General features: G+C 36.1%; 4 protein-coding genes and 2 long non-coding RNA genes across 8 annotated transcripts; 2 read left to right on the forward strand and 4 right to left on the reverse strand.

The window, feature by feature from the left end:
- Positions 1-5: 5 nt before the first annotated feature.
- LOC104782549 (pre-mRNA-splicing factor 38) lies at positions 6-2,350 on the reverse strand. The gene is made up of 6 exons (XM_010507513.3): positions 1,890-2,350; positions 1,636-1,757; positions 1,455-1,545; positions 1,237-1,357; positions 1,056-1,141; positions 6-569 (listed from the first exon to the last, which is right to left on the reverse strand). Exons 1-6 carry the CDS (start codon positions 2,177-2,179, stop codon positions 221-223), a joined length of 1,059 nt encoding a protein of 352 aa, XP_010505815.2. The 5' UTR covers positions 2,180-2,350; the 3' UTR covers positions 6-220.
- Positions 2,346-5,729, forward strand: LOC104699349 (tRNA-aminoacylation cofactor arc1-like). The gene is made up of 12 exons (XM_087511035.1): positions 2,346-2,681; positions 3,092-3,190; positions 3,397-3,567; positions 3,718-3,783; positions 3,978-4,043; positions 4,185-4,301; positions 4,407-4,567; positions 4,663-4,753; positions 4,879-4,947; positions 5,063-5,154; positions 5,307-5,370; positions 5,499-5,729. Exons 1-12 carry the CDS (start codon positions 2,457-2,459, stop codon positions 5,601-5,603), a joined length of 1,326 nt encoding a protein of 441 aa, XP_087367161.1. The 5' UTR covers positions 2,346-2,456; the 3' UTR covers positions 5,604-5,729.
- A 1,271-nt stretch (positions 5,730-7,000) lies between these two features.
- Positions 7,001-7,618, reverse strand: LOC147946324 (uncharacterized). The gene has a single exon (XM_087509580.1). It carries the CDS (start codon positions 7,616-7,618, stop codon positions 7,001-7,003), a length of 618 nt encoding a protein of 205 aa, XP_087365706.1.
- Positions 7,619-7,953: 335 nt separating this feature from the next.
- LOC104782552 (uncharacterized) lies at positions 7,954-11,319 on the reverse strand. Its single transcript, XR_767027.3, has 3 exons — positions 10,646-11,319; positions 10,357-10,424; positions 7,954-8,492 (listed from the first exon to the last, which is right to left on the reverse strand). It is a non-coding gene; the product is annotated as an uncharacterized LOC104782552 (long non-coding RNA).
- On the forward strand, positions 10,424-12,987 carry LOC104792935 (two-component response regulator ARR16-like). Of its 3 annotated transcripts, none has more exons than XM_010519205.3 (5): positions 10,424-12,172; positions 12,270-12,355; positions 12,436-12,513; positions 12,594-12,667; positions 12,768-12,987. In XM_010519205.3, the coding sequence occupies exons 1-5, from the start codon at positions 12,010-12,012 to the stop codon at positions 12,862-12,864; spliced, it is 498 nt and encodes a 165-aa protein (XP_010517507.2). In that variant the 5' UTR covers positions 10,424-12,009; the 3' UTR covers positions 12,865-12,987. The 3 variants fall into 3 exon arrangements, with proteins under 3 accessions (XP_010517507.2, XP_010517508.2, XP_087367164.1); XM_010519206.3 differs by having other exon boundaries at positions 11,594-12,172; positions 12,597-12,667; XM_087511038.1 differs by lacking the exon at positions 12,768-12,987 and having other exon boundaries at positions 11,870-12,172; positions 12,597-12,750.
- Positions 12,879-13,711, reverse strand: LOC104792934 (uncharacterized). The gene is made up of 2 exons (XR_015597280.1): positions 13,459-13,711; positions 12,879-13,279 (listed from the first exon to the last, which is right to left on the reverse strand). It is a non-coding gene; the product is annotated as an uncharacterized LOC104792934 (long non-coding RNA).
- Between the last annotated feature and the right edge of the window lie 353 nt (positions 13,712-14,064).

A 14,064-nucleotide genomic window follows, 5' to 3' on the forward strand; every position in this document is an offset into this window, starting at 1 on the left:
ATAAGTGATATTGCCACGTCATCATGACTAAATGAATTTGAACCGGTTTACAATCTGAATTTTCATGATCCGGTTAAGAACATACAGTTACAATGCCATTTCAAGATTCTTCATTTTGTTCTACAATAAAAAGACCGAGAGATAAAGTGACTAGGAGAATCACACTGTAGTAGCTTGACACAATGAACCAAGTTTCGGTTTGATACCATGTTCTCATTTCTCACATCTTCAAAGGTTTCATTCCCAGTGATGCTCTCAGTCTATTATTTTCTGCAATCTCGGGATCTGGATGATTAGTTCCATCTTCCCTCAACTTCTCCTTCTTCTCCTTCTTCTTCTTCGGTTCCCTGTCATCATCTGTTTCGTGTCTCTTACGATCCCTACTCCTACGCCTTGCCCTGTCTCTTCTGTCTCCTTCTCTGTCCCTGCCTCGTTCCCTGTTGTCCCTATCCCTATCTCTCTCTCCATAGTGATCTCTATCTCGGTCTCTCCCACCACGCCCACGTTCTCTTTCATACTCTCTGTCATGATTTCGATCCATATCATAGTCTCTATCATAATCACGATCCCTGACAATCACAAAATCATGGTCCAATTATATTTCATGAAACTATAAGCTAAACTATGAACATGACAATCTCTGACAGAAACACATTGTTTGAGCTAAAACCTAGATGGGAAGAACAGAAAAATACTTTCGTGATCTACAGATCTTTGTCATATATTGATACAATATCCAACTTCCACATAACAGGGTATGCTATAGTAAGGATGTCTGATCCATAATACTTCTCTCTGAACACTGTCAGTACAGAGAAACCTGGAAGGATCTCCACAATTTCAATTTCGGAAGCTGTATGCTACCACTGATGGCTTAAGATGCCATAGAGGAAACAGACATTCAAAAGAGAGAATTACTAGACATGATGCACGAGCATTAGGCTAGATCAAACAGCTTCCACAATCATAAGCAACAAAATAAATTACAAGGAATAATTATTAGAGAAGGTAACTAGTAAAGAAATGAATCTAGCAAAGGGTGCGGATTTAGATACCTGTGTCTATGACTGTCGCGTCTCCTCTCTCTGTCTCTGTCTCTGTCTCTATCTCTTTCTCTTTCAGGACTCTTATGGCGATGATCCTGTAAAAGAGGAAGAAAATGGTATCAACATAGATCTGGTAAATAAAAATGGTTAAACAGAACAAATACTAATTATCACAGAATAAAGCAGTGACCTTCTCATCTTCAGATCCATCAGCAACCGCTTCATTCTCCTCCTTTTCTTCCTCTTCTTCAAAGTCATCTTCCAAAACACTTTTCCTCGGCTCTAATAAACCATTCTGTTCAAGCGTCCACCTATCATCACAATTGAAAAATTAACCATCTTAAAATACTGCAGAAACCAAAAAACTAAAACTCAGCTATAGAAAAAAAAAATGCAAAACAAACAAACCTTTTCTTCAAACGTGGCATTGCAATATCACAAGAGTAATCCTTGGTTAAAAGTTCCTCAATGACTTCGTCCACATGTGTCAATGAAAACCCTATTCCAAACAAAAGCGATCAAATTAGTTATGACACAAATCAATCAAAAAAGTTACAACGGATCCACTTAAAAAGAAAATGAAACTTACTCCCATCAGGTAGCTTTTGTCTCACTTTTCGGTAGTCATTGTAGAGAGGCTCGAGGTAACGATAGACATCAACATCAGTCCCAGTGAGACGGAGATAGAAAGCACCAAGGATACGAACATATCTGCATAAACCAAGATAATTAAATCTTCTTCTCAACAATCACTGAACTATCAAATTGATTACCCTAAATCTAAAGCCAGCTGCAATCTACAAAAGACAAGATTCAGATTAAGGTTAGAATTAGAAATCATACTTGTAATCATCGTTTTTGATGAACTCGACGACAATTTCCTTCTCAGGCTGGATTTGAAGCATCTTCAATATGAGGCAAAGGAACGGAGTAGGTTTGCGGCTACCACCAAAGGTTCCACCAAGATGGTCAAGCTCCATAGCTTTGTCGACCAACGTCTCCGCAGTTAAACCAAAACACTGCTCTTTCCAGAAAGTGTGCTGATATATCTTCGTTCTCACAATCTTCTCTACCAGATTCTGTGGATTCGTCCCCCTTATATTCTTCGCCAACGGATCTGTTCTGTTTGCCATTATATCGCCAGAAGAAGTTAATCAGAAACCGCCTCTAAGATCTTAGTCGCCGGTTTAATAAACGTCGAGCGACGCCGCTTCAATGAAACCGGAATCGATTTAATTGCTTCCACGAAATTGCCGTCGTAGAAGACGAAGACGACGCTCTAGGGCTTCGAAGAATCTGAAAACAAAAAATGTTATTTATTTATTTTTTATTAGTACCTCATTCAGTGGTAAAGCCCATAGTGAGAAAATATTAATGGGCTGATAATATTGGTTTTCCGGCCCACTAGAGATGGAGATAACGCCGTTAGTGGAAAGTCCGTTAAGACCGTTACATCAAAGCATAAACCCTATCGAAGAAATTGCAGTGTTGTGTTCATTCTCTTTTCAGCGAAGAGCCCCAAAAGAAGAAGAACAACAAATTTCGAAAATAGAGAAAGAGAAGAAATTTACAATGGATTCAAAGACGAAGCAGATGATTCTATCAGCTCTCTGCAAACACTTCTCATTGGATCCTGTAAGTATTGAAGAAGATGACATCTCAGAAACTTCACTTTTTTTTCTTTCTTTGAGGTCTTGCTTGGTAGCTGAGTATATGTGTATGATCATGTTTTGAATCAGTTAGTCGAGAAAACTCGAACATTTTCTGATTGGGTATTGATTCAATTGTATAGATTGTGTTCCATATTAAGTTAATCAGTGTTTACACTTGTGCATCAAGCTGGTTATGTAAAAAAGGTTGAATCTTTAGAAATTGGAGTTTTATAGTTTTTTCTTAATTTGGGTTTGCATGGCGTTGATGGTACACTATGTTGATCATTTTTAATCTCTCATCCAGAACTTACACCAGTCTCTCATTTTTTTCCTAAATAGACAGGATGATGATTTATGGGTTTGGTTCTGAAAATAATTTTAATCATTGCATAGGAACCTTTTCTTGGTGGAGCTGGTGAGAGTGATGTCAAGACGCTTTATTCTAATGTTTTGAAGGCATCTGGAAAGGAAGTGTCTGCACAAAACAATGAGGTAAGGACATGAATGCCGAACTCTTTATCGAAATTTATTGCGTTTCCTCCTTGTTACAACCACATTTTGTAAAAGCGGGGATTAGTTTGTTTGCGTTGTGATGCAATGCCTTTTGTGTGGTGGTAGATGATGAGTATTCATTCAGTGGCTCTCTTTTGCATGATGAGTCATCGTTTCACATTTAAAAAGTAATTTACCTGTTTCAGGTATTGAAGTGGCTGGATTTTGCAGAAGGTTTCCCTGCAATTTCCAAGGATTGCTTTGCAGCTCTTGAAAAGTTGAATGTTGAGTTAGTTACCAAGTCGGTGCTCTTGGGAAATGGATTGACGCCATCAGCGGCTGATGTAGCTGTGTTTTCAGCTGTGCATTCTTCAGTGGTACCACTTCTCTTAATTTCATACTTTATATAACATTCGTTCCTGAGTTATTTTATGTTTTTTAAAGATGTTAAGATGAAATTTTCATAAAATGTTAACTAGAGGCAGCCTTTAAGACTCACTATTATCTATTTGTCTTACTGTTCCCAGCTTGGCCTCTCAGATTCAGACAAGGAGAAAGTACCACATGTCATAAGATGGATAAATTACATCCAGGTAGGTTCCACATCATAAAATTATCAGTACTTGATTGCACCAAGGTAGTCTGTAAATCTATGGAGGACTACTTTATGTGTAGGCGTTAGTGACTATGACAATATATGCACTCTCTGAACATCAACCTTTCACTTTATCTGTCCTTGTGATTTTCTGCTTTAATAATAATGCTGCTCATTATCTTATTTTTACAGAACAAAGAAGAATTGTCAACATTATTTGCTCCAATTCCTGTGAAGTTATCAGTGTTTGACTTCGAGGTGAATTATCTTTTCATACCCAGTTCTTTAGTTTTAGAATCTATAATAACATAATACATCTTTCCATATGTACTACGCGTCTTCCTATGTCATCACACGCGATGAGCAAATGGTTTTCTGATGTCTTTCCTCTAAACGCAGGTATCAAAAAGTGTTCCTAAGGTGGAAGCAAATTCTAATACCAAAAAAGCTACTGAAGGTGTAAAGCCTGTTGACAAGTCAGAAGCGCAGCCGATCACAAAGAAAACTGAGCCTGAGGTACTACTTTTAACTTTTAAGTTGGATTTATTAGACTGTGAGTCTATCTATTTATATTGTAGAATCTGATGTTTCCTCTTTTTGTTTTTTTTTGTGTGTGTTTAGGAACCAAAGAAAAAGGCGACAACAGAGAAGGATGCCAAAAAAGAAAAGAAGAAACCCGCTGAAACAGAACCAGCTAAAAAAGACGCGGAGCTTAGTGTCAGTTTGCTTGATATCCAAGTCGGTCTAATTCGCAAAGCATGGAAGCACCCATCAGCAGATAGGTTTGTGGTCAAAACATTTCAATATTATTGCTGTGTTAAAATTTGTATTGATCGTCTTCTAATTTGTTAGGAGACTTGTCTTATGTGTAATGCAGTTTGCTGGTTGAAGAAATAGATGTCGGGGAGGACAAAGTGAGGCAAGTAGTTAGTGGCTTAGCAAAGTTTTGCAATCCCGATGATCTAACGGTATAGTGATGCCTTGATTTACAAAATACTAAAAGAAATTTGGTGTATCATTTAGATTGGTCCGGTTCTTGAAATTTAAAGTTACTAATCTATGGTTTTTTGATTGCTGTGTTATGATGATGAAGAATCGCCTTGTTGCGCTCATCACAAATGTCAAACCTGGAAAGCTAAGAGATGTAATGTCACAAGGACTGGTAAGAATTTATAGTTTCTTCTTCTATCCGCCTCCAATCCAGTTCATCAACGATCAATATATTGCCACACTCTCACGATTGCTCTTCTTCTATGTTTTTTGTTTCTTTGCCACAGGTTCTGTGTGCTTCAAGTGAAGATCACTCGGTGGTAGAACCGTTGCTGCCACCTGCTGGGGCTAAACCAGGAGAGCGTGTTTCATTTGCAGGGTATATTCATGTTAACGATATAACATTGAACTTCTTTGATTGCTTTCCGTGCATGTTTCCCCTTCAGCCATTAAATTCATATGATCTTTCCTTTTCCTTGTTTTTCCTGTTTATCGCAAACTCAAGAAAACTTGTTCGTAATTTGTATCTAGGATTGAAGGAAAGCCAGAAGATGTACTAAACCCGAAAAAGAAGCAACTAGAGAAGATAACACCGGTATGTACTTTATGCCCTTTGTTAGGTTCCAGACTTTAACAAACCTAACATGCTGAGTACTGTGTTTGCATGATTATACATAAGCATCTAATCTCATGGGAACTATGGTTAATCACACGCAATTGCAGGGTCTCTACACTGATGAAAATGGCGTAGCCACATACAAAGGCATACCATTTATGACCTCAGCTGGACCTTGCACTTCCAGCATCCCCAAAGCAACTATCAAGTAGTGAACTTTATACTTCCTTCTTTCTCTTCTCTTGCCTTTTTTCTTTGATATCACAAACTCAGTTGGAAAAAAAAAGAAGATATGTTTTGTCACAATTCGAATTAATCTCTAACTTTGTTCTCATTAACCTGTTTTGACTCTCTTTTTCCTTATGAGCTTTCTGCTACTGGATTTAGATTTTACTTTCTCCTTTCAATCAAGCTGTGTGCAAGTCAACCATCACTCAGTCAGATTAACTTGAATTAAAAACCAAACCAATTGTATTTTGTCTCAACAAATCTTGAAAATAGGTAATTATATCATGTAAACTCAGTATTAAATACTGAAAGTTTAAATTAACTTGCATTACCTCATCAAATACAGGAAAAAATCTCAATTTTATGAGCTTATTAGGGCATCCTCATCGGGGGAACACTTTTGGGTGTTCTTAGAGTAAAAATATTATGAAAATAATGTAAGAGCATTAGTTAAGATCTTTTGTTAAAAAATTTGTTATTGGGAGAACATGTTTAAGATCATAAGATTTAATAATATAATAATCTTAAACATATTACAATTATAAAAACTTTAAAAAATAACATCTAAATTACAAACTTAAAAAACTTTTACTAAAATTCAAAATACAATACTAAATTTTTATGAAACAAAAAAACATTGTAAATAAAATTAAAAAAACAAACAAACAAACATATTACTTAATTAATTAAAGCACACAAACATTTTATTTAATTAATACATAGTTTAATGTCCAAATTTATTCTATATATTCTCAATCAAATCCTCCTTTAATTCGTGATGTGCTTGTCTATCACGAATTATTGTATGGCCATCACCTAAACTCTCAAGATTTGAAGCATATTTACTGAAAACGTAAGATCTGGAATAGTTCCGGTTCCATCTTCTTGTTGAAATTCTTGTTCGTCATAGAGTGTGTATAAATCTCGTTCATCTTCGACAATCATATTATGGAGTATGAGACATGCTCTCATAATATATGCAATTTTACCCTTTGACCATAAAAGAGATGAATTTTTAATCATGGCGAATCTAGATTGCAGGACTCCAAATGCACGCTCAACATCTTTCCGTGCACCTTCTTGACGTTCTGCAAACAAACGATGTTTCGGGTGTTGTGGTTGTGGGATGGATTTAACAAATGTTGCCCATTCGGGGTAAATACCATCCGTCAGATAGTAAGCCAAATTATACTCACTTCCGTTGACATAGTACGTAACTTCGGGAGCTCAACCGTAAATAATGTCATTAAATACTGGTGATTGATCAAGAACATTTAAATCTTTACAAGTACCTGGAGCTCCAAAAAATGCAGAGATCTTGTGAAGCTACCGCCTCCAAAACAATTGTTGGTTTACCGGTGCCTCGTGAATACATTCCTTTCTAAGCGGTTGGGCAATTTTTCCACTTCCAACGCATACAGTCGATGCTTCCAACCATCCCGAGAAAACCCCGCTGTTCTCCATAAAAGAGTAGTCTTTGAAGATCCTCTGGTGTGGGTCGGCGTAGGTATTCAGTGCCAAACAAGTCCACTATGCCGACGACAAAATGTTCCAAACATTTACGAGCAGTCGATTCAGCAAGACGTATATATTCGTCGGCCGAGTCCGACCCAGTCCCATATGCTAATAGTCGAATTGCTGCAGTACATTGTTGTAGCAGTGATAAACCATTCCGGAAGGTTGCATCCTTTTTTGGTTTAAAGTATGGAACTTCTTCACTGAGACGATTCACAATACGCAAGAACAATGACATGTTCATTCGAAACCGTCGGCAAAATTGCCTCTCTGTGTAAGTCGGATTATCAGAAAAATAATCGTTCCACAAATGTTCGTGCCCTTCTTCCCGTTTTCTATCGATATATATACGTGTATTCCTTTCGACCGGAATTTCCTCTTCAGCAGCTTCAAATTGGTTACTAAATTGTTCTTGAAAAAATTGGTTTAAACTATTATTATTCGGATCATAATGGTAGTGAAAATTGTTGGAAGAAGATGCCATAAAAGCTATGTATTAGTAAGATGAACAAAAGAAAATAATACAAGAGAATAAACTTGCAATTTGTAGATAGAGAGAGAAGAGAATTGTATGTTTTTGGTGAGAGAAAGAAATTGGTTTATGAGAAAATGTATGTTTGATTTTGATGATTTACACTCTTGTGCTCTTCTGATATATATAGAGGGTAAATACATGAGCATGTGATACTTCAAGTTCGGTGTGACTCTGTCTTTGTTTATACATGTGATACTTCATTTTCGGACAAACACATGTGAACTTTGGTCTTTGTTACAAACAAATTCTTGTGACTCTGTCTATAAAAGTAAAATCCAAAGAAAGAAAACAAATTCATGTGACTTTGTCTTTAAAACTAAAATCCAAACAAACAAAACAAATTCATGTGACTTAGTCTTTAAAACTACAATCCAAATACCAAACTGTGCCTACAATCATACATTAGTCGATCCACAGCTTCACTACTAGCCGATCCAAAGCCTAATCTAATTTACTTAGTAAACAAGATAAATACCACTAGCAAAACACTCATACCGAAGCAAACAACAACTACAATTTCAGGGGCCATTTGAAACAATGGTTTCTTCTCTCGTGCCTCAGTAACAAGCCTCTCCAGGTTCACCAACTTCTGATCTGAATGGTTTTGTTGGTCCTTGAGCTGGATCAGTTGGTCCTTGAGCTGGATCAGTTGTGTCTCATAATCAGGAAGTGGTTCAGCTTCACGGCTCCACAGACTTGTGAATCCAATCTCAGTTGATGGTTGCGGAGGATAGTAACAGGTCTCAGCCTCCTCCTCTTCGGAACTATAGTCTAATGGGCTGTTTATACCATAGTCGTATTCAGAGTCTATGTCTTCTTCAACCTGAAACCGAAAACACATAGATAAGTATAAAAATGAAAACAAAAACAAGTTTGTGAAGGCTTGCAAACGCTTATGAAACAGGTAATAAATCAGAATGCAATCAGAATTCAAAAACAAAAGAAAGATTTATAAACCAAACATAAGCCGATTCATTAAAAACATAAACTAGAGTTTCAACAAACATAAACATAAGACAAACATACTTAAAACAAACATAAACTAGAGTTAAAACAAACATAAACATAAGACAAACATACTACAACAAACATGTCATCGTCTGTTTCATCTAAGTTAAAACAGTTCAACCATTAGCTTCTTCTTTAGAGCTTTTTCATTTCATCTAGAGTTTCTTTCTTGGCAATGAGAGTGTCAAGAATGGACATCTTTTGAAGTTCTTTCATGCCCTCTAAATCCTTTTTTTTTATTTCCCACATGTGACTAAACTCTGCAGATGGTGCAGCCTTCTCTTTACCTTTGTTCCTTAATTTTTTCATTGCCTTTATGCCAGCAGGCCTGCTCTCGTGCTCACCCACAACAGACCCTGAAGATGGTGCAGCATCATCGGCTTTTCTTTTGTTAGAACTGGTTGTCTTTGGAGTGAGGTTCATAGCCTCCAGATTAATCCATTTCTGTTCATAGCGGAGCACATTCCAAGCATACTCAAAACCAAACTTACTCTTGTACAGCTTAGTGTAGATTTGGTGAGCATTCTACAGAATATCCAAATCATTCATGCCACTAGCTTTCTCACCCTTTGATTATGCATAAGCTCCACAGAACCTGCTCACTTCCTTGCTGATTTTTTGCCATCTTTGTCTACAATGGTCAGGGCGCCTTGGTTCACCACCACCAAGTACATGATCACTTGATGCATAATAGTCACCAATACGCTTCCAAAAGGACCCAAACGGTTGGTCATTCCCAACTATTGCATCCTTCGATGTGTTTAACCAGCCACTTATTAGGACTAAGTCATCTTGTGTGGACCATATCCTTCTCTCCCTACGCTGTTCTGCTGTCTCTTCTGGTTAACTAGGAGGTTGACTCGACTGTGAACTAGTTTGTGAACTAAAAGAAGGGATTTGAGAGGAACCAATGTTTACATTGGGAGCAAAGCTGTCATATGGGAAGTTAAGAAGGCTAATGTAGGATTGAAACTGACTATTAGGAGTATTATTTGATTCTATAGCAATCAGATTTAACACGGAAGAAGGTGAGGAAGAGAGATTATTGGAAAGTTCTTAGAGATTGGTAAGAAAGAAGGAAATAAGATTGGTTAATATAGAGAAGTTAAGAAGATCATTAAATTCAAAGTTTGGTGTTGTTACAGAATTTTAATTCTAAATAACCATTACCTACTTCAGTCAAATCAGAAGTAAATAAAGGTCATTGAGTGTTTTTTATATGTAAACCAAAAAGTTTGGTTTTGTTAATGCATTGAACTCAGTTTTTAAAGTTTAGTCTCCTATTAGCCGAGAACATGACCAAAACTACTCAAACATATTATACAAGAGATAAACCAATTAACCATCCGAGACCATCACAACCAAAGTCTAAGAAACTCACTATACAAGCAAACAACACTTTACAAGCAACTACAATCACCTAAAATCTGTGAATAACCACTTACTACACTACTACACAAACCACTCAAACATATTATACAAGAGATAAACCAATCAACCATCCGAGACCATCACAACTCAAGACTGCAAAACTCACTATATAATCAAACAACACTTTACAAGCAACTACAATCACATAAAATATGTGAATAACCACTTACTACACTAACCACAACACCACTCAAATCAGGAAACCAAGCTGGTCCAACCTTGCATTACATATAGTGAGTGTGACTTACCTTTTACTTTCGAGTAAATGCAGGTTTGTTGATGGTTATCCGATTTAATTTGTCCTGGTTAACCTCACCTACAATCCTCAGAAACAAAGCAAAATCGATTAATGTTCATCAGTGTAAGGTTGATTTCAAATACAATACACGACACTCAAAATTCACTCATACAAATCCTATATTGATTAATCAGATAAGACGAAACCCTATAACATGATACTAAATCGAAACCTAATTCAGAGATTTCAAGACCCTAAATCGATGAAACAATAAAGAACAGAGGACATGAAGGGACTACCTTGTCTATATCGCCGAAGATGAGATTTGCGAGACAGAGGAGACAGAGGACACGAGGAGATCTCGATTTTGGTGTTTTAATGGCCGGAAAACACACCTTAATCGGAGAAGATGGTGACCAGGAAGCTATCGCCGTTTGGGAGAGAAACAAGAAAACCCTAGCAGCCACGATATCGAACAAAATGAAAAATGAAAAGTTCTCTCGGTTATAAAAAATTGTTTCCAATCAGAGTATGCCACGTCACACTAGAACTGGACCAAAAACAGTTACAACAACATGTTCTAAGTCCACTTTTACAATATTTTCATTTTAAAAAAGCTTTAGAACACCCAACATGTTTTACTGATAAAGATAGCCTTAGATGATGATGATCTTTACAAGTTAAGAAGAGGGATAAAAGGAAAGAAAGAAAAAAAGAATCTTTAGACATGGGCCATGAGGATCTCTATAAGAGATTGGTGGTCCTCTTTCGACAAAAAATCATTATTAAAGTTTCCTTTTTCCAATTTATTCCAAAGATGTGAACCCCAAAAAAACTGAGGAAAAATGATAATTAAAAAGTTGTATTATATCTACAAGATTTATGTATCTTATCAAATTTTGATATAAGAAGATCCTGAGAAGAGATCCGTACGACTGTCACTGGACACATATGTTTCTTTATTCAGTTTCTCAAAGAATCAGTCCTCTCCATAGCAAAATCTTTATACTTTGTCCCCAAACAAAAAGAAGAAAATTATAATCTTTTTGGATTCCAAATCATATCAAATCAGTTTCTTGGTATATCATAGGGGGATTGTTACCGAATAAATCATATTTTTTCAGTTCTATGCATCTACAATTTTTGTATATTTAAAAGTGGTCCAAAAGAAACCCCACACGATTTGAAGAACATGTCGTAACAAGTAACACAATACAAAAAGACAAGTATACAGAAACTTTTTATCTATAACGACTGGTACTGAAACTAAAAACCCCTAAAATTAAGATATCACGAAATATCCGTGATACTTATTCTTTGATGCAATCTCTTCCCCATGCTCTCTGTTTTTTTCTTTTTTAATAATTGAAAAAATATTCTTCACCCACCAAAAATCATAAATACCATCACCCAGATTCACATGACTCATACATACAGACACTTCTGAGTCTGTCACTTTCTTTCTTCATTGTATGTGTTTTGTCTTTTTTTTTTTGTTTTTTTTTTTTTAATTTATTATTTTTTTATTGAGAGGTGGTGAGGGAATTTAAAGCTATGTCTGCTGCGAGGTCTTTGTATTAATGCTCGAGTCAGTCCTTCGCTTATTGTGAAGTTGTTTTCTTTATCAGTAGTTACTTGACATCTAAGGAACAAAAGGAGAGATATGAACAGTTCAGGAGATTCTTGTTCGTCGTTAATGGAGGTGGCTTTTGATCATCATCACCATCATGGCCATGATGATAGAGAGCTTCATGTTTTAGCTGTGGATGATAATCTCATTGACCGTAAACTCGTAGAGAGGTTGCTCAAGATCTCTTCTTGCAAAGGTTTCATCTCTTTTTTTTTACCTTTTGATTTTTTTCTGATTCGTTATGTTTCCATTTGTATTCATTAGTTGTTTATAAAATGGTGGATTTTTTGCAGTGACAACAGCAGAGAATGCGCTTAGAGCATTGGAGTATTTGGGTTTGGGAGATCAAAATCAGCATATAGATGCATTGACCAACAACGTAAGATCTATCTCAGGGCATATTTGATTGATATATCATGGTCTATGGAAAATAACTCAATATGTGTTCGATTTATCCAGGATTTGAAGGTGAATCTAATCATTACAGATTACTGTATGCCGGGGATGACAGGTTTCGAGCTACTCAAGAAAGTGAAGGTAAACATTTATATCTAACAGCTTTATTGGAATCAAAATCCATAGAACTTATCGGTTAAATTCAATCTGTGTCTCTGTAGCAGGAGTCATCAAATCTGAAAGAGGTCCCTGTTGTGATTATGTCTTCAGAGAATATTCCTACTCGCATCAACAAGTAAGAACAACTGATATCTGATTAAGACCTTGTTTACTGTATGGAAGTAATAACTTAAGATCAATGTCTTGTGGTCTGTTTTTGTTCTTTAAAAACGCAGATGTTTAGCGAGTGGAGCTCAAATGTTTATGCAGAAGCCTCTGAAACTGTCTGATGTTGAGAAACTTAAATGTCATCTCATGAACTGCAGAATCTAGCTAACCATGAGAGAGATTAAAATGTAGCCCCTAGCTAACAAAACATTTATTTTGTCTTGATCCTTGTTTTGAATTATGTTACAAGTTTTTTTTTTCCTAGAAATCAAGAAATGTTTTCATATATATATGCTTATAGTAATCTCAAGCTTATATACGAATACACACAAATTTATCATAGGAAATGGTTTTGGTAATGAAGATGATGACGATGCCTTCTCTCTTCCAACCCTAAACAGCGAATAAATGGATAACATGAGAGGAAGAGACATCTCTTTATTCCTCTAACCATTGAAAATTGAGGCCACAGGCAACAACAACAACATTGATGAGTCTCTTCTATCGTTGTTTCTTTCTCTTTTCGTCTTCTCTGGTCTCTTTTTCTGCCATTGTTGCACAAGATTGACATCGTTCCTGCCTGAAGAGAAGAAGAAAAAACCTGGTGAATTAATCTTGTGCACCAAGAAAGGTTTAGATCTCAATTTGTAACAGGACACAAAATTCCGAATACGAGACTACTAATTAAAATGCAAAGAATCTCTCATTTGAATTACCGACGTGATTCTTATAAAAAAAAAGACTTATGTTTTCCCTTACCTAGGGATTATTCACCGGAATCTTGTGAATGGCCTGTTGTTATTAGAAAGACAAATTAGAAGATTATTAAAGGATAAGAGAAGATATCATAAGACGATGAACCTCTTTTCTTCTCGGAGACAAAGAGAAAGAAGTTGAAAGTCTAAGGGAGAAATAGTCGCCTCAAGATCAAGAATATCCCTTTAGGAGACTTGTATTGTACGTATCAATTGAAGCTTTCAACATCATTAACACGTGTCGTTTCATTTGTCTCAGTTCTATCATACCATTACCAAGACTATTTAGTTGTTTTATTTTATTTTTGCTTATGAGTTACGTGCATGATGTTATTCTTGTTTCTTGCTCTTTTTGGATTTGTGTATGTACCGCACGATTTCTAGTAGTATACTATAAACAAACCATTATATGCTATTAATATTCTCTACGTAGATATGGTACACGTTATCAAATTTCAATAAATCTGTCCAAGAAAAGTGGGGAATTAGCGGAGCCGATTGAGCGTTTGATACGTATAATCAAATTTGGATAATGTATCCCACCAAAATCTTACCTAACTTGGTTTTGATATTTTGAAGTGGTAGTGACTGTGAGGGTGTTGTACTTTAA

The sequence above is a fragment of the Camelina sativa genome, chromosome 4 (assembly GCF_030686135.1).
Source record: "Camelina sativa cultivar CO46 ecotype springtype chromosome 4, ASM3068613v1".
In the NCBI taxonomy this organism is placed as follows: domain Eukaryota; kingdom Viridiplantae; phylum Streptophyta; class Magnoliopsida; order Brassicales; family Brassicaceae; genus Camelina; species Camelina sativa.

What these genes read in the sequence shown, in the direction of transcription:
- LOC104782549 (XM_010507513.3), bottom strand. Translation starts at nt 2,179, where the DNA reads ATGGCAAACAGAACAGATCCGTTGGCGAAGAATATAAGGGGGACGAAT. An exon ending in ATGCCACGTTTGAAGAAAAG is followed by an intron (nt 1,358 to 1,454) that starts GTTTGTTTGTTT and finishes TTGTGATGATAG; the next exon opens with GTGGACGCTTGAACAGAATG. An exon ending in CGCGACAGTCATAGACACAG is followed by an intron (nt 570 to 1,055) that starts GTATCTAAATCC and finishes TGTGATTGTCAG; the next exon opens with GGATCGTGATTATGATAGAG.
- LOC104699349 (XM_087511035.1), top strand. Translation starts at nt 2,457, where the DNA reads ATGGAGATAACGCCGTTAGTGGAAAGTCCGTTAAGACCGTTACATCAA. An exon ending in ATGTAATGTCACAAGGACTG is followed by an intron (nt 4,948 to 5,062) that starts GTAAGAATTTAT and finishes TCTTTGCCACAG; the next exon opens with GTTCTGTGTGCTTCAAGTGA. An exon ending in AACTAGAGAAGATAACACCG is followed by an intron (nt 5,371 to 5,498) that starts GTATGTACTTTA and finishes ACGCAATTGCAG; the next exon opens with GGTCTCTACACTGATGAAAA.
- LOC147946324 (XM_087509580.1), bottom strand. Translation starts at nt 7,618, where the DNA reads ATGGCATCTTCTTCCAACAATTTTCACTACCATTATGATCCGAATAAT.
- LOC104792935 (XM_010519205.3), top strand. Translation starts at nt 12,010, where the DNA reads ATGAACAGTTCAGGAGATTCTTGTTCGTCGTTAATGGAGGTGGCTTTT. An exon ending in TAGATGCATTGACCAACAAC is followed by an intron (nt 12,356 to 12,435) that starts GTAAGATCTATC and finishes CGATTTATCCAG; the next exon opens with GATTTGAAGGTGAATCTAAT. An exon ending in AGCTACTCAAGAAAGTGAAG is followed by an intron (nt 12,514 to 12,593) that starts GTAAACATTTAT and finishes GTGTCTCTGTAG; the next exon opens with CAGGAGTCATCAAATCTGAA.